Raw genomic sequence first — 19,593 nt, forward strand, 5'->3', positions numbered from 1 at the left:
GTGTTTGAAGAAGAAGAAAAACGGCCCAAAAGTAGGAGACAACTTCTTTCGGGTGGCCGAGCTGAAAAGATTTTTCCTGATCAGGTGCCGAGCCGTAAACCCGCTTTTAATTCACATCTATATCACCTCTTGCTGCTTTGTGTATGCCTGGCTTTTATGCACTGCTGATCGATAAGGTTACCTTCTCACTTCAGTAAAACAAGCTGATCAGAAAGGAGGAAAGGAAATATTTCAGCTTCTCTTCCTCAAGCAGGAGAGGTGCGAGTTTGTGTACGGCTGTGACTTGGCTTTTGTTTTCTAAATTTTCTCCCTAAATTAACTTAAACACTTATTCTATAATGTGATTTTATGTAAAGGAAATGTTTTATTCCTTGTTGAGAATGATTTCCAAGGCCATTTAATATCTAAATAAATTCTCTTCTCCTCTCCTAAGTGTATTAGATACAATAAATGTACAGTGGATAAAACAGTGTGTAGACAAAATCCTGCCCTTAATTCTGGGTATCCTGTTTACTTCAGCGAAATCCTCCTTTCTCAAATAAGAAGAGTACATTTTGGCCCGTACTGTGAAAAGACAAGAAACAGATAAGCTCCAGGGGAAAAATAGAGGGATTTTTTTTTTTAATTTTTATTTTTTTTTGCTGCTTGTGATTAAAAATAAAGAAGTAAATAATAAAGGGATTTGACTAGTATTGTTGCTTAGGATGGTGTATAACTGGGCTCCTCAGCAGCATATAACAAAAGATCAAAGGGATCTCTGCTTCACGTAAGCAAGCTAGTTCTTGGAGTAAAGGCACGGGCTGCATGGTTTTTCCTTAGGTGAGAGCTGGGAGTGAGTTAAGATAATGAAAGTGTTATCTATTACATGTTGAGAAAGCGTCAGAGCCAAAACCGTTGAAGCCTTTATACGGACATTACATGTGGCTGCCTATTTGCCATTTGTTTCCTAAATTTTCTGTAATTTGCTCTGCAGCAAACATTCACCTTGGTTAAATAGGACTCCGCTCAGCAATATTCAGCAGAACCGCGGCGTTTCCTGGCTCCGGCCATGAAGGCTCCACAGGATTTTCACTGCTCAGGTGTTGCAAAGCCTAATCCTTATTCAGGAACCAAAACGATCCACTTTCCTTGCCTGCGGTGCTTGGATCCCTGCCTTTGGCAGTAGCCCCAGACTCCTGCAGAAGATGAAGACATCCCTCCATGCCTATAGATGGAAAGGCGCCAACATGGATGCCATCAGAAGGACGCAGCTGAGCATATGCTGAGAAAATTGTGGCATCCATACTGTACATGGGGAAGGGCTGACTGAACACACCAGTTTGTTGAAGCTTATGGCCCTGAAAAGGAAACATAGGTTTCCTGTAAATGTCATTCAGGGATATGCTAACTGTTATTTCCTGGCGCTGGATCATGATGCTTTCAACACATTCTGTTCATCTACCTCTGCTGCCTGCCTGCCTGGCTGTGCACAGCGATAGCTCTCCTGTCTTCTCACCTTTCCCTCCTCCCTGCACGAGGCTAAGGTAAGAGAGACTCAGGCAAAGTGAAAAAAAATGGCTTGGGGATGGAGCACCAAGGGGAAAAAAAAATTAAAAAGGGATGGGTCGGCGTTGCGCGCCTTCGCCTAGCGGCCACCGTTGCAGGACAAGTGCGTAACTGGTGCGTTTGGGCTCCTTTACTTTGACTCCATTATGAGTGAACTGGTCCCCTGGTGCCATTCTGCCATGGCATTTCATTTGTACAGATTGCTTTCAGCCTTAGTGCCTACACTATGGCTGCTCCGCTATAGAGTCTTAAAAGGTTTCCCTCTGCAACACGAGTTGTCTCTTTGGCTGTCTGCATTCCTCGTCTCCCTCCCTTCCTCCGTCCTTCAGGTACCGTGTTTTGGAGTGGAAGTGTCAGCAAACGGGATGGTGCGTCAAGCAGAACCGGAGCCAGGCAGCGCTGCTGCATCTCCGCGGGAGCGACGGCAGCTCAGCATCGCGCCGTCCACCTTCGCTTGGTACCTGGGCCTCGCCGCACCATCCCTCCAGTGCAAAGCAATTAAAGAAAAAGAGGTAAATGCTTGCAAATGCATCAGTTTAGGCTGCTGAGGGCATTATTCCAAGCCAGGAGCATAGACCCTGAGCTTTTGTTCTGGTGATAAAGGGGATATGTTATCTCTATTCCAGCCCCGCGCTGTATAATGCGCCGATGAAAAGCAAGTTTCTCTGCCTAGTGAATAAGGATCATTGTCTCGGGGATAATGAGCCTCCACTCCCTTTTGGCTCTCTCTGAAAGACCACAGCACTGGCGAAGAAACAGTGCCGCGGGTCCGCCAAGTGTCTGCTGAATGCAGTGGTGACAGGCGCGATTTTCACAGTTATCATTAAATGGCATGTGAGTGGTTTTGTGCGCCATGTTATACTGTATCAACCCACGATAAACAAGCAACTGGCTACAGGACTGCAACCTCCTACCATCTACCCTTTGCCATAATGCTATTGTGTTTGCTTGATTAGATTTTTCCCTCCCCTCCCTGCACAAGTCAAGAAAAGAAAGAAAATAAAAATGTTATATTATACATACAAATAAAAACAGAGCAAAAAAAGCAGATTACAGTTGGGTACCGGTATGCCGATTTATTTTGCACAGTTGGGATAAGTAAGGCTTTTATTAACACGATAAGGAAGTCACGATAGCACGAAACTAAGCAGGTGCTCAAATCACATCAGGAGAGTCTGGAGAACTCTGGCCAAAACTCCAGGTGAAATCCAGCGAAGCTGTAGTGTCTTTGAAAATTTGGCATCTCTCTTTACCTGCCTAAGTATGAATCTAAGTACTTTTATTTAGTGTTATCTGTGTTTGGGAAGCTCAGACCTAACTGCTGACTAGTCACATTCAGTAAAAATAAGGAACCAATAAAGGATGTTTTATCATGATCACTTTCAAGAGGTTTTTTCATGAGCAAAAAAAAAAAAATCATTGGTTTTGTGAGAGAAAACCTCTCAGATTTGAAATAGAAAGTGTGACCTGAAAGACTGCAGTAAGACCCCCACGGTGCCAGGCAGGAGGCGGGGAACAAGGTGAACACCTCATTTCGGGTGATGGTTCTCTGGACGTGCCCAACAGAGAAAATATTGGAAACGCTTGAAAAAGATACAGTCAAAGAAAGCAAGAGCAGTACTGATTTCTGTGGGGAGCATAAGCCCAGATGATGCTAGGGATTTGCTGGGGTCCGGTGGCCCACAGGGGCTCATCGGTGGCCATCCCCAGGGGTGCACGGCCCGCCGGGCATAAACCGCACTATGTGTATTCCCCGACTTACTGTGGAGTTTGGGGTGACCAGTTTGGGGTTACCTTAGCCATCCTCCTATTTCTCCTTTGAGGCTAGATGCTCAGCATTTTTTGCAAATTGGGCCTCTTTGAAATATCCCCTTTCTCCCGTCGTCAGGAATGCAAACAAATAGCAACAAATAGGCGAAAAGCCAAAGAAAGCAAGATTTAAACCAAATGGGTCTACTTTACAACCAGCTCTGAGTGTGACTGGCTTGACTTGGAGTGGAAACATCTCTGAAGCAAATGGCAATGCTTAATGCAAGGAGCCAAAAGAAACGTTGCCATAAGGATGCCTCTTCCAGCCATTCCTAGATGCAGAAAAAAGCACAATATTCCCTGCATCACCCGCTAGGAATGATTGCTCATGTAGGATGCATTATTTGATACCTGTTATTTACTAATGCAGTTGAACTAAAGACCTAGACACTACTGGACCCAGTTCACGAATATTTATCGCACCAAATCCAATCTATAATATAGTGTCAGCCTTGTACGAAAGCAAGAGACAGTAGTATTTATGATTATTAGTACAATATTGAATCATCCTGAACCAATTACTGGTCCAATTACTGTGTCATTATTATCTTCTGAATAGGGCTTGATTTGTCTGTGATAAATATGATGCAATTAAACTACCTTTTTACATAATAAAACACTGCAGGTGTTTATTCTTAAGGGTTTACGGATACCAACAACCAATAGATTTAATTAAAAAAATCCTTGAAATAAATGTGAATTTCATTAAATTGTTCTAGCACTGGTGAATATTTTAAGACTATCTACCGAAAGATTCTCTCTCTCTATAATCTGTCTTAAAAGCTATGCTAAGTGCACAAAAACAATGACTTCAGCTTTTTAATGTTTCAATAATTAATAACATTTCTTTAAAGAATGTGTAATTGGTCTGTAATAGTATAACTTAAGAAACAAAAAAGTTATGTGGGTCAAATTGCTATTACTGTTGTGTCAGTGTGAGGAATAAATGTATGCTGGCTTAACGAAAAATGTTATTAAATTCAAATTTTCTGCTCAATAATTTTAAATTTAATCTTACATTTTTCGCACTACAGCCATAAACATAATATTGACTTAACTCCGGTTTGGTACTAGCAATAGATACAGAACTACATTGTGCTGGCTTTATATTATAAAAAGAAAAGATCATTAATGTGAAACCCTACCTGGAATTATTTTGTCTCTCAATACTGTGGATAAATAGCTATAGTTTTAGCTATAAACCAGCCTAAGTCAATACAGTACGAGTGTGTATGAAACCCATTGCTGGGCTGGTTTATGCTGGTTTTCAGAAAGGTGAATTCCCTTCCCCAGCTTTGCTGCTGGACTGCCCCGTTGTGCAGGGTTCAAACAAGCGGTGATGCCAGTGTTGCCTTTCTCCATGCTCCCTCCCACGGCTGTATTCAGGGCTCTCTCATCAGTGTTGGGTATATGTTGGATACGTTGGGTTTGTCTTTTCTTTTTTTCTACGTGGATTGCAGTAACATACGATGCCAGGAGAAATAGCAGGGCTTCTGGAAACAGGCCAGGTGTTTGGTACTGGAAGTTTTCTTGTGTTGGGGCAGAAAAGGCTCGAGGTTTCTTTTAACAGCACATCCAGCTAAGTCCAGGACGGATAGGAGCTCGTAATCCAGTTTCACAGACCTGGTTAGGGAGGGACGAAGCAGAGTTAGGCAGGAGCTCCAGAGGCACGGTGATGCTGACCCTCACCAAGCTGGGCTCACGGACCCCAGGTTCCGCAGCAGTGAAGCTCCCGGGGCTCCAGGCTCACGCACTGCTCCAAAATAATGCATGCACTTGCAGAGGATTTACATCTAAATCGTATTTGATCATTATCAGCTAGATACTTTTACGTACACCTTCGGATATCTCTACCCGGGCTGCGGCAGCAGGGCAGGACACGTACCCCGACTGCCCACCCTGCACCCGTGGAACGCGTCTCTGCACCGCAGCTTCGCCCCTTCCCTCCCATCCATCTTCCCGACGGCGTGGGGCAGGCTGAATGATGAAACGAAGCTTTTGCAAAAGGTTTATTAAGCAAGACGTAAGGTCAGGCTTTTAGTTGCAAGGCTGGAAACGAAAGGTTAGAAGCAAAACAAATATAAACACAATCCCAGTCTAAGCTTAAACAACTGGATTCCTTTTCAGTTGCTTAGTCCCGTTTCTCAGATCCTGAAGACATACTGCAGCTGTCGGGATTTGAAGCATCCTAACTTCTGCCCTAAATCCTGATAGCAGGAGCTGGCAGCCTGGCTTCCCTCCTCCTCCTCCTCCTCTGACCATAGCTCTCGGGGCACGTTCACACTCTTTTGGTCTGTGACAAGGCCTGTTTTTTTGTGAAGCGACCCTGCTGTAGACACAGCACGTCGGCAACGTGTCTTTCCTTCTCCTCCCCCTCACGTCCTTGGTTTGCTTTGCTGCTTTCCCCCAGTACCAAAGCAGATCTGGGTGCTCCCACCTTGGCTTTGAGATGCTGATGAAGGCGTTGGAGGATGCTGATGCCTTCGGTCCCACTTCTATTCCTTGTTCCCATCTCAGAGGTTGCCCACCGACTGTCCTCACCCATCCTTGCTTCCTAACATCCAGGTATGGAGTCACTCCTACAGCCTCACGCTTGCGGTGTAGGACCCACCCAGAGGTACTAGCACCATGAAGGGCTGCACTGCTGTTCCCCTCAGGGGTTTTGGCACCAAAAACCGGGAGAAAGGATGAAGTTTAATAACATTTTCGACTTGTTTGCAAACTAAAATCAAGACTGATTAGGCCAGAAACTTCTGATGATAGGAGCGATTAAATAGCCAAGGTCAGCTTTGTGCCTAGTGTACATGGGGGATGTTGCACTCTCTTTGATGATGGTGCTCTGATTTATATTAGTCGCGGCCCTACACTGAAGCATGGATCAATAAACACTGAAACAGAAACACATTGAGAAGGAGAGCTAAATTATGGGGGAAAAAAAAAATAAATAACCCCCCCAACGATACGACAATCTAATGGAAGCATCCTGGATAGCTAATTCTGATAATTATTTCAAAGCAGCTGACACATTTGGGTTTCCACTGTAGTCTCTGTGCCTTCAGGACGGGGGGGGCCTGTATCGGCATTCAGCATCATTTTCTGAGGACTTTATCCTGAGGTGCGTTGTGTCTGCCATACAGCACCAGGTAGCATAGCAGATCTCAAAGAAAAAGGTATTAATGGATGGATAATTGCCCACCTTGTAAAAATTTACTAGGAACCTGATACTTTTATCATTTGTCACAACTCGACGGTGTAATAATGTAGGAAGTATCATTGGTGCTATAAAAAAGTGATGGTGCAAATTACACTTCTCTTTTGCTGAATGGTGCTAAATAGCAGGGAGTTCCCATTTTTTTATTGCCAGAATTTCAATAATTGTAGATGTGCACTTGCAGGGATCAATTGATAATTTGGAACATAGGCCATCAATATTTCATTTTCTCTATATTTTTAAATGAAGGAAAGAGGCCCAATTTCACAGTGGTAAGATTAAAAAAAAATCTCATTTTGTTTTCCTGTCTACTGTTAAGGAAGAAAGCTCATTTCTTGCAGCATAAAGGGATATTAATGAATGCAAAAAGCATTTTCCATATTGCAGAATAAAATTTACTGTTCTAACCAAAGATATTTTATATAAATTAAGAGTTTGTTTAAAAAAATCGAAAATGGGAACTCAATTCTAGACAATGCTTAATTTAAACTAAGTGTTAAAATAAAAGCAGTAACACTGAGAATAAATTAATGAACTACAATTAACTATATTTACAATAAGTGGTTTGGTTGGAAACACCTATTCCTTACACTGATAAAATAAAACCTGCATTCTGCAAAAGCTGAAATAAGTTAAATGAAGATGCTTTTAACAAGGTTATTACTTAAGCAGTGACAGGTTTACAGATTTTAGCACCATTGGGTTTTCACAGGAGCTACAGCAAGTGCTAAAATAACACACACCTTCAGGTTCATTAAATTCACCAGTGTGATGAAATAACTGATATTTTTCTATATTACTATAGTGCCTCAAAGAACTGACTATAAATAAGGTACACTAATAACAACTGTTTGCAGTGCTAAAACAATAAAATAATTCTTCCAGGCTTATATGCAAAGGAAGAAAGAAATGTAAGGCAGACTGTTAGCACAGTTATGTCTGGTGGCTTTTTTTCTACTGGTACCATGCCTTCAGCCATTTGCTTATCACAGAAATGCCCTATAAAATGTTTTATCGTTCATTGTGGCAGGAAGAAACTTGTTTAAAAGCTACATGAAGAGGGGGCTCCTGTCCCGAAATACTTACTTTCTAATCTGGTGTTTACTGAAGCATTTCTGAAGACCAGCTTATGCAAAGAACGGATTTTTAAAAAGGAACGTTTCAGATGATAGTAAATCCCACATTATACTCTGTTTTGGAAAGAACCGATGGTGAAAAAAGCAGATTTCTAATAAATCAATGGCGTATGGCCTTTGGAGACCTGGGAGACATATGGACAGTAATAGAGTATCTCAGGTTGTTTTGTGAACGATTCCATCTGGATGAAGGCTCGGTGTTATTCGCAGCCTCCTTCTCCCCTAAAACACCTTCAATCTTACCCGCAGCCCCTATCTCAAATGTCAGACCACCTGGGATCCGCAGCTGTCGGGCTGAAAGCGGAGCTGCCGGGGCGGTCCCGCGCCGTGAGCCGCCACCAGCCGCGGCCCCGCTGCCATCGGGTGAAAATCAAGGGAGTTTGGGCTGCTGGGTTCGCGCTGGCTTTGGTATTTAGTGCTTCATTCCCTTCTATGCAAATATATATTTTTTATATATTTATATTTTAGATAGATGCGTGTGTATGCGCACATGTGCATGCAAACACATCTATGCATACCTAAAGAGCTGGAATAAGTATTTCTAGTGCCTGGTTTTGGTCTCCGCGGGGGGACTTGGGTCTCCCCACGCCGGTGCAGGGGTAAAGCAGGAGTCACTCCGCTGCAGTCAGAGGGTGCAGACCCCACGTAAATGGGGATAATCAACCCCAGGTTGTCACAGGCTGGCTTAAATTTTGCAACGCTATATCCTTCCTCTAGATGATTTGCAATTTTGTTGTCTCGTAGACGTAAACCGTATTTCAGCAATATGTGTAGTACCAAAGCATGTTTACACTGATTGAAAGATTTCTTTTCAGAGATTATAAGCGAGGGTTGGGTGATAGTAATTGTCCTGCAAGGTACGAAACCCAGCCACAGGCTTTGATCTATCCCGCCACAAACCTGGTGCATGGCACGGGGAGTCTGGGAGCACAGGGCAGGAAAGCAGTAAAATTGCCAACCGCTGGCTCCCTCGTGCGATGGGCATTTTGGAGGATGAGTCCCATTCATCCATATTTCCCAGTGCTCTAACGCAGGAGGTGCGTTAAGCCTCTCTCAGCTGCTATCTGAGCTCCCCACAGCACCTAGTACCTAAAATTACAAGGAGAAAAACTCCCATTAAGTCCAGCTTGAGCATGTTCTAACAGTGGCTCCATCCTTTCTTGCCAACCCAAACTAATTCATTGTGTTTGAAGACCGTCTGTTATCATCAAAAAAAAAACAACCAAAAAACAAAAACCAAATATCTGGAAGCTACTGATTTGGCTCACAGAAGAGGAATGAGTTTGCAGCCTGCCATGTTCCGGAGGTACCACTGAGGGAAGGAACTGCTGGATGCACATCTCAGATGAGTGGGACACGAACAGCGCATTGCACCTGGGCAAAAATCTTTTAATTTCTCCGCATACTTCATAAACCCCTTGTAACATCTCTCTGAGAAGAACAATATGACCATTTTATTGGTGAATAAACAGAGTTGCAGCGATATTAAATGACTTCTTTGGCCTTAGGCACAAAATAGCTGCGACTGGCCCGTAAATGAAAAAGATGTTTTTCATTAGAAGTTCTTGATCTCAGGAGTTCCCCTCCCACCTTGATTTTTACACAGCCTGCACTTACCGATCTTTTGAGGAAAACGTTGGAGTTATTAATTTATTTAGATTTTTTGTAAACTGTGGGAAACTTGGGGAGTGAGTTGGTTTTGAGTGCCTGGTGGTTGTTAATAATTCATGCTTCATGTGAAAAGAAAATTGATCAGAAGCATCCTGGAGAGACCAATCCATGCTGCCTCTGTGATCAGCTGAGACACAAACTAAATGCGAGGCAAGAACTGAAAGATATTACTGAGAAAAACTGCACAGACCCGTCACAAACCAAGCGGCGTGGCTGGCGAGGAGCGTTAAAGGGAAGAGCAGCGCGGTGTCCTTTGAAGCCTGGTCATGGAGACAAGGATGTGGGAAAAGATCCTGCAGCGAAAAGTGGTCAAAAGTTCTTACAAGGAGGACGAGAGCAGCTCCGTTTCCTGAAGGCAGCACTCCAGATCAAACAGTCCTTTGTGGAAATGTTCAAAAAAAAAACCAAAACCAACAAACCCTCATCCTGGGATGAGGATGAGCTCCAGCACCTGGGGCTGGATGGGAGGTCAAAGGAGGAGCACTGGGGGACATCTGTGGATGCTGAGGCTGAGGCTGTTCCGGAGCTGATGAGCTGGACCTGTTCTGTCAAATGTAAGAGTTTATATTTTCTGCTAAAAAAAAAAAATGTTCAGAAATTATTCCCAAATGGAATTTGGGAAGTGTTTGCTGAGCTTGAATTTCATCCTGGATCCATTGATTCATCCTTTGTTTCTCTATGCTGTTCTTCCGTTTAAAGTAACTTCTGTTACATTAGAAATCACACGTATCTGACCCAGAAAGACAAGAATTTCACAGTCTCTAAGGAAATGTGCTGAGGGAAGGTTTTCTGGAGCCTAAGCCTTCACTCAGCTTTTCAGCTGGGAATGGGGCCTCCTGTCCATGTGCTCACCCCAGAGGGAGCCCAGGAGGAGGATGAAGGACCGGTGTGAAGGAGGATGCGCAGAGGTCGCTGCAGGCACCTGCCGTTTCTGGAAGAGTTTCTGTTTTGAGGCATGTGCTCCGTTTGGATAGGTAAGCCATCATGTCCTGGTAGAATTTTTTTCTTAGATTTTTTTCTACATATTTTAATTGCTACACATGAATAAGCACATAAATTAATGCTAGATGTACTTCTTGTCTGTGTAAGTGTGAGCTCTATAGATATATGCATGTACATATTTATGTGTAGTTATCAGTCCTGGTATCCTACTTGTTAAGGTAGTTGTGTTATCTAAATTCTGTCATGCTTGGTTCGGGACAGATTCATTAACTGTTCTTATTACCCTGGCCTCCAAGCATCTACTTCACTGAGGTAAATCCAGAATGAATCCCTTAATTTCCCATGTTCTTTCACCATTCTTGCTTGGAAATAATGAGAGTTGCTTATACTCAAAGAAAAATGAGATCTCTGACACTGAAGAATAGATAATTATTATGGCATACTAAGGCAGAATTATTGAATTAGTATGCTTGTACAAATTAATTTCTATATCTTGGCATAAGAACTGATGCTGACCATATTCCATGAATACTGCTATTATCATCTTTAGTATTTTATATATATATATATTTTATATATATATATATGCTTCCAGCATATCAGTCCATCTGAGGGAGGACCTCTCTAATAGTATCAGGCTGCATGTTGCTCTCCTCTACAGCCAGGAGAGGAAGGAGCTATGGATACTCCGAATACCAATCTCTCTATTTATTTATGCATCCAAATTAATAAAAGGAAAAAAAATCCTTTGTATATAATGTTCCCCTATACGTTACTGAGCGGCTGAACATCATGAGCTGTTTGACAGCCTTCATGATAGATGTAAAGGAGATGTCATTAGACTACATTGTATATAGTTTGTTTGCTTCTTAATATCACTCCTATCTTTGTGGTATCTGGGTAATGTAATTTATACAACCTAGTTTTTCTTACCCTACCATGTGGATGGTTTTAAATAGTGGACTTCAACACACAAAAACTAGGCCAAAAATGAATTTTAAATTTCCTTATCTCAAGGGAGAAGTCCACTGCCACCCTGAATCAAATATCCCCCGGTGTTATTGAGTAGTCTTCACCTATCTGGGGAGAGCACTTTCCCTCTGCCCATGTACTGGATTCACTCCAGAGACCAATTTTCCTCCGCATTGAGCAGGAGCGCTTCTTTTAGGGCACGGCAATGCCAAGCGGACCACCGCCTGTGAGATCAGGGCGAGTCCCATGATGGCACATTGTGGTCCAAAAACTTTACTGCTCTGGCCCATAATACACAACAGCTTGGCATAAAACAAGTCAGTTGTTTACACCCTACAAGCCCTATACGCTAACCATGAAAAACTGTTTTGCTTTTAACCCACCTGCGCGAAGCACTGATGCGGGTCACTGCATCACGCGTTTATGTCTCTGTCCCCGAGATGTCGGACCACGAGGAGCAAACACAGCCTGGGTGCAAGTGACTTGTCAGAGCAAAAAAACGGCTGCCACGGTTTGTCGGTCCTTGGCCGGTCTGTTGAGATGCTAGACAGGGTGCCAAGTTTAAAGCTGTTTCTAATGATTTGCCACTTTGCTGCTGAAAACTGAAGTAGGAGTGGGAACATGTCTGCTTTGGCCAACCAGTAATCAGTGCTCGAAGGCTATAAGCACCAAAGTACTTTTTGGCCACTGTTGATTCATTTTCTGTAAATTCCAAGGAGGAGGAGTTTTTTGGTTTTTTTTTTCCTTGCAGATTCAGTGCTTTCTGTAGCTTCTGCAGAGTGCCATGGCCACAGGCTGGTTTAGCAAAGGCCACTGCTCTGCGTCACTCTCCCATGGAGCCACATGAAAGGCAGGAGTCCGGGCAGAAGCAGACCCAAAGTTTGTAACGTATTGCTCTTTTACAACATCGGGGTGCTAGGGCTGCTGGCCTTTTCAGGCACCTTTAAATTGTGCATCATTGAATCCTGGAAAAACATGTAGAGATCTCCTCCATTCCCAGGTTTGAATTCTTTCTGTGAAGGTTTATCCTATCTCCATACACCCAACGTTGAAATATCCTTCAGGAAGGGAACCCTGGTTGAGAGTCTGGCGGTCTCTGCAGTGGTTTTGCACAAGTTCTCTAGGAAGGAGACAAAGTTCCACGGGTGAGGATTTGTGGGATGAAGGTCTGAGTAAGAAGAACCGTACTTTCCACTGCATTACTCTGCCTCGCAGTTCAGCTGGGAGCTTTCGCACATCTCATAAGCTGCTTCGAGCCTGTGCAGTTTGCAAAATGGAAAAAGGAATTGAAGAAGCAAAAATAAATATTAAAGCACGTAAGAATTAAATATCACCTATTCAAATAGCAATTATGCCGTTGAAAACAAGATCACCACACCTGTACAAGAAAAGACAAGCAAGCCCAAAACATCTGTTTGGATCCACCTGCCAAGCACCTGTTTCGCTGTTTCAATGCCATTTGATTGCTGGAGATGTAGAGGCTCTTGTGAGGTAATGAGTGATTTTACATTATGCATGATTGAAAACAGGTGTTCTAATGCTGTACAATTCTATGCATGAATAATTCAGTTTGTTTAGAGCAAGATCTTTAAAAGAAGTATGGTCTTTATTTTTTTATAAATATTAAGGTTATTCTCTGCAACGTATGGTGGCTGGTCTTTTCAGCAGGCTCACTGATGACCATTTTTGTATAATTTCATGGGTAGGAAATAACACTGTGAAAGGTAAAAAAAATAATTATACCTAAAGCACATAAGCAATGAAATTGAAAGGTTTCTTTAGTAAGGAGGGGGAAAAAAACCTGTCACTGTTTTAAGGGAGAAAGCCAGATGACTTTTGGCAAAGCCTGCTTCTCAACATTAACAAAACAGCCCAAGAGTTTAATTATATGGAGGGGTGAATGTGCCTCAGGGATAAGTAAGAGCTAGTCCATCTCTTGTTCTGAATTCCAGCTGAGTCTGAAAATGTTTAAGAATTTGGGTTGGTTTTTTCTCCCTCTTTTTCCTCATGATTATGAAAAGGTTTCTTGCATAGTTGCATGCTTTGTTCTGGTGGAAGATGCTACAGACTCAGGTCTTTATCCGCAGACCTGTTCCCGCGTTGGGAACTGCGGTATAAATCAGCCCATGCTCCTCACCACGGAGAATTCAGTGGCTGCTTAGCATCATCTCCCAAAGATGAGGAAGATGTGGTAGTCCAAACTGAGAGATGCAGCTAAGCTTGTGGCATCCCCTCTGCTTCTTCCCAAGGTAAGCAACACAGCTGGCATGGCCTCATGGCTTCAGCCAGGAGAGTTTTGAGTCGGGGTGAGAAGAACTAAGCAGCCGAAGGTTTTCCTGCCACAGAGTATATATCTGCTCTCTCCTTGCTTCCTCAGCTAGGGCTGTAATTTAGTTTAGTAACAAGGTTTGTAATTAGCGTCAGTTGTGCTGTTGGGTTTTATTTTGGGAATCTTCTGCTGGGAGCAGCGCTGAGATCTCCCGTGCACTTCCCAGGGAAGGTCTGTCACGTTGGCCAGTTCCCCAACTTCCATTGCAGTCGCTCCAGCAGCTTCAGGGGTCCACAGCTGATGTGACGCCTGCCTTGAAATAAAGTGCTCAGAGAGCTGCTAGAGGGTGGTTCATACCTGGAGGGACAGATCCTGCACCTGCCGGGACAGGCAAGGTTCAAAAGGAGATGAAGAGGATGCCAGCCCTGCCAAGATATTGTGGTGGACACTGTGAAATCTTGGTGAGGGTGAAGAGATTGGAGAAAGTGAGAGTGAACAGAAGCTTTCAGATCATCCAGATGGTCATGTCCTGGCCATTGCTGTTGATGAGACAATGAAGTGGGAAAAGAGCAAAAGAGAAGAAAAAGAATGAAATTACTGATTTGAAAGGAAGAATGAACAAAGAGAAGAGGCTGAAGGCAATTATTAAAGCATGCTGCAGTGCCCTGTGCTAATAAAAAAATGCACCATGGTGCTAGAACACCAATATTTAGAGCTGCTGATGTATAATCCGAACAGGTTTGGATCCAGTGGCTGTAGCGGTTGGTGGAATAAACTTCAATGTGTTCTGTGGGGCAGGCAATAGGAGGAGGAAAATTCAAGAATCCAAAATAGCCACGCGTGACCTGGGACCTCACTGGGTAAACGGGGGTAGCTCAAACTCTGTGGCCCACACTACTCAGTAGACATCAGGTCAGGGTTCCTGCAGGACTTAAAAGCAATGAGTCTGTGACCAAACCTGGCTAAGCTTGCAGACACTTAGGGGTTTAACTGAAGTGGATCTGTAATCTTTCAGTATTTTATATACAGTAAGTTACAGGAGACTGTAAATTAGAGTTTATAATATCCTATCCATTGAGCCACTGACAAAGTATCTAAGGTAATCTGACCTGCTTCACGGACCATGAGAAATATCCTCATGTAAAGTGAAAAAGATGAATTACAGCGTTTTACAGAGACATAGGGGAATTTGTTTCAACTCAGATCTTAGGTTAATTCCCACGACAGGTGAAAAAATGTTTCACCAGGCTTTACTCAAATGAAGTTGGGGAGGTTTAATAGATGCAGTCCTACAGGCCAAAGGGATAAATTCTGCTCCCTTGAATACATTGGAGTCAATGCCCATGCCACCAACGACGTGGGTAGTAAACAAAGTAAAGGAAATAAGGGAAGAGCTCTTTGAGGGAAGACAAACAGCAAGAAGAAAATACTGTAAAATGTCTGAAGTGTGGGGAAAAGGTGGGGTTGTTTTCTGAGATGATTAGGAAGGGGAATATGTCCTGGTACTCTGAGTCTCTGCAATAAGGAAAGCATTTTCTTTTCACTGGGAGTTGTTGTTCTTCCCTGTCATAAGAAGAAAATAAATGAAATCTCATAATTATAGCATGCTGGATAGGGAGGAAAAATGAAAGAGGATGATGTGGCATCTCTTGGAGATTCTGCTATCTGGCCTCTTGAGGGGTTATCTGTCTGTCCTGGTGCAGATAATGGAAACTCACACTTCCCACCGAGCAGCCGGGAGAAAGGCAGCACATTTCTGCTCCTTCCTGACTCCTTCCCACTAGTTCATAACCCATCACAGCAACTGAAGGCTTCCTTCAGGTTGGTGGAAGAATTTCCTACAGAACTACAACTCTTTTTTTTTTTTCTTCTTTTTCCCTTTCCCAGTAACAGCTGTTTTATAAAACTCCTTATCTGATAGTTTTAAATTTATATCAGGGGTTACTTTCTGTTTTCTACTTTAAGTCCAGCACATGACTCTCCCAGAGACATATCCTTCTCTTACCGCTGCAGAGACCTCTCAGTACCAGTGAGAGAAGGTGCCAGTAGCTCCTATACTGCTTTTCTAATTATTTCCATTCCCTTTCTAGGTACCAAGATGGCACGCTTGTTCTTGCAGGTGAATCCTGCAAGGAGAAAGTGTGCTCCTTGGTCGTATTACGTTGGGTGTTGATCTGTGGGCCAGGTCAGGTGCTGGCAGACAGGAGAGAAGGTTTGGCTTTCTACCTTCATTCCTTTGTGTCACACCTTTCCTGCACAGTGTTAGAAGGAAATGGAGTTTTCCAGAAAAATAGCCTCAAGAAAATCTTCAGAGGTTCTCATTTGCAAGCATACCTGTGTGATCTAGGACTTTTAGGAGCTTTCCAGATGAGGCACTGGAAAGACGAATGTGGAGCTCTCTGATATCTATGTTGTGTATGAAAATACCCGGTTTCTGAAACCTTTCGAGGGACTCGGATGGAAGTTGTTCCATAAATCAAAAGTATGTATTTACCTTTTTTTGTATATACCTCCTGTGATTCATTAGGTAACTGTTCCCTGTCATCTTTACCCTCCAACTTATTTGTCTTTGGTTTCCTTTCAAGAATTAACCAGGATCTGATGAACTTACAGGAAATTTTCCATTTTGACTGGGAGATGTAATTCCCTGATATCTCTGTTACTACAGCGGAGGGGACATAACAAGGTACTTTCTTTAGGTACCAGTAGTCCCGTTTCCTAAACCAGTAGTGCACTCCTTCTTATTCGCAGTTATAATCGTGTTGAAACTGTCAAGTGTTGTTTCCACCTCTTCAATTTTGTTCTCGAAAGAAATGTTTCGCTTCTTTGTATGCAGAGGCTGCTGTGGCCTGGATCTCATCTTGTCTTCTAGTAACATCTTCCAGATTTGTTTTAAACTGATTAGACACTGCTGAAGAATCAGCTTCTCTCCCCCGGACAGTACAAAGCCAAGTGTTGACAGAGCTGGCTCCCGGCCATCAGCTACGTGATGACGCAGCATCGCATCTTTTGACAGCCCCGATTTCGTTTGGGGCACTCTGAAACGTTCACACACCCTGACGAATTAAAACAAAATAAATTACAGGGTGACAGGAGGCTGCAATTAAAAAAGAAGCGTCAGCTTGACCAGAGAGTTGCTTTAATTAAAGGACTTATTCTATACACTGGAGCAAAGAATCTGAAAGTTATTTCTGCCCTTCTCATGTGGCTGCATTTTCCCTCTGAATTTTGATTTTGAAAAACAGAAAATGATCATTTTTATTGGGCTACTGAGAGAAATTGTGGGGAATGAGCTGAGTGAATTTAAAATTCTCTCAGTAGGAGTAGGAAACGGGGGAAATGCTTGTCCTTCCATAACTGAATAGCTTCCAGTGCAGTTTAGGCACAGGGACACCCGTTTCTGGTATCCACCTGAGCACAGGGTTGCATTTAAGTCACGAGGATCGCATGTATTGCCCCCACCTAGATTCTTTGCTGGATGGACCTCATCCTCTCTTTAAGCAAGAGGAGGAAATACAGAAGGTCACCATGCCAAACACTATTTCTGAGGTTCGTTTGTCCCTAAAGTTTAATAAAGCTCATTAAGAAATACAGTGAAATGAAGCAAAGTTAGCTTTAGTATTTGAGTCTTCCCATCACGGTATCCTAAGAGATGTCCTGTGGTTTGACACATAATTAATATGTTTATTTATCTTAGCTTGCCTTTTTTTTTTTTTTTTTTTTAAACAGCCATCACCATAATAGCCATATATAAACATTTCATCCTGTTTTGTAAAAAGCCTATGGTCCATTTTATTGTAACACTGTTACTTTCCCAGCTCCCACCAGTGACACGGAGTAGCTGCCTGAAAAAAAACAAAACTCCAAAATTTTCTCACCACTTTTGCTTGAAGCTGCGTTATGTTTACAAACTTGTGGAAAATGTGCCTCTTTTACCTCCTTTGAGTGTCATGGGAACACGAACTGAGGTCTGATCCGGTAGCACTGCTCGGTGCTGCCTGGTGCTTCTCGGGGGTCCCATCATCCACCCACGAGGTTGTTTCAGTGCGTGGCGTAAAGTTACATGTTGTTTGCCAGCGTCCAAGATCCCAAACATGTGGACAATCAGGCTGGCTCAAGTAGTAAAAGCTGACAGTTTTTCAGACAAACATAACTAATATTTTTGTTATTTATTCATGTTAAAACATTAAAATGTCCTCATTACTCTAAATTACATCTTCTTTAACTTATGGGATGCTCAAGGAATATTTATAAGGATTATTGGCTTTAGCTCATGCTGTTTGTAACTCACTTTTTATAGACTTGACTGGTCAGGTAATTTCCACAGTATTGTTTTTGGCTCCTTAACTGGATCCCATTCAAGTTTACAAAGTGCTTCTACGGAGATAATGGAGCACATTCCAGCATCCTGTGAAATGTCAGCTACATATCTAGTGTTAGATGTGTAGTGATAACCTGGGTAGAGCTGCCAGATGCTGTAATTTCTTGCTTGGGAGAACCAAACACCCTGAAGATACCAAGACAATTCTGCCAAAAGAGGGAAAGAAAATGGAAAGGAAAAAAAAAAAGAAGAGTGAGGAAGAGAGAGAAAGTGTCCTAAGCACTCCAGTTTGCTCCTCCTGACCCTGATGCTTACAATGCCATCTTTACCTCTATTTCCTTATCAGAAAAGTAAATGCAACACTATTGATTTACACCAAAGAATGGTAAGTTCATTGATGTCAGTAACAAACTTTCATTGTAAAAACTACTAATTCATTTTTTTGAGGAAATATATAAATCCAGTATTAAAAAAAAAAAAAAAGGAATACAAATGTAATTCTTATCTGAGTCCAATCAGCTGAGAAAAGCACGATGATAAAATAAGATTTAGCAGAAGTATAAATTGAAAATGGCAAATAATACTTTTTTAAAAGGGGCCTACTGAAATAAGTAGGTCTCAAAGGTATTTGATTTGGAATATATAATCTTCTCCTTTGAGGATATTTGTGAACGTTATTCCTGAATGTTCAGAGGTTTCTCTGCTTTTCATTATCTTTTTTTTTTTTTTTTTAACAAGGGCCAGAACTGTATGCATGATTTTCTGTGATACATTCACATGGGAGGTATTCTTGAACTGGCCAAGGACACATCGTTTACAAGAAGGTCCTGTCAAGCATCCAAATGTCTTTGCTGAAGCTTCCATTTTAGATGACCCCACAGAATGTGAGAAAGCTTTCTTTTAGGGGAATGGCATCTTCTGGACAGAGTTATGTCCAGAAAGTCTGCTGTGCTTAACCCGTCACTGAAATGCCCAGTGCAAATGAATTTAAGGGTGGAGGTAGGAATGATGTATTCGTGTTTTCTCAAGAAAGATGCCAGGAGAGGACTCAAGCCCTTGCTCTGATTTTTTCCTACGCACAGAACTACCTCTCTGGTAAATAGGATTTCTGAGAAGATCAGTTGGATGTTTGAGCCCTGCATCTTGGAGAAATCAGAAGAATTTGGGTCATCTTCCTCTCTTGACTTAAAAATAGCTCCAGTTAATGGCATTTGGAAAGCGTGTCTCTTTGAACACGGTCTTCCATTTGTGAAGGGGGCAAAGTTTATAATTTTGGGTGGAAACCATGTGAAAGTTAGCTGGTTCATCGGGGTTTTGTTTTGACTTTTTTGGATTTGTTCAAACTCCAAAGTCAAAGTGAAACTCGGGGGATGTGAACCCGCTTGAATCAAAACCAAAAAAGTGATGTGCCAGATCTCCCATGAACCAAAAACCACTGGTTTCTCACAGTTCTCATCCAAACAAAAACGCACAAATATAAATCAAATACTGAACCAAATAGCCTCTTTTGGTCCTCATAGCTTTCATGGAAACAATGCAGAATATTAAAAAGATCTGCTCAGTTTTGCAGCAGCAACTACCAAAATATCCTGTGATCGTTTGATAGCTGGCAGTTAATATCCTGATCTATTCTCTTTAGTCAGTAATCCAATCCTTTCCAGCTAACACTCTACGTTGGCATGCACAGCATAACCCCTTAACATCTTCCTCGGTTGTA

At 42.5% G+C, this 19,593-nt stretch overlaps 1 protein-coding gene across 1 annotated transcript; it reads left to right on the top strand.

Moving 5' to 3' along the window:
* The first annotated feature begins 385 nt into the window (after positions 1-385).
* LOC115342418 lies at positions 386-12,435 on the top strand. The gene is made up of 4 exons (XM_030016522.2): positions 386-1,523; positions 1,875-2,057; positions 12,038-12,165; positions 12,287-12,435. The coding sequence occupies exons 1-4, from the start codon at positions 1,366-1,368 to the stop codon at positions 12,433-12,435; spliced, it is 618 nt and encodes a 205-aa protein (XP_029872382.2). The 5' UTR covers positions 386-1,365.
* Positions 12,436-19,593: the final 7,158 nt, after the last annotated feature.

Source organism: Aquila chrysaetos, chromosome 6 (assembly GCF_900496995.4).
Source record: "Aquila chrysaetos chrysaetos chromosome 6, bAquChr1.4, whole genome shotgun sequence".
In the NCBI taxonomy this organism is placed as follows: domain Eukaryota; kingdom Metazoa; phylum Chordata; class Aves; order Accipitriformes; family Accipitridae; genus Aquila; species Aquila chrysaetos.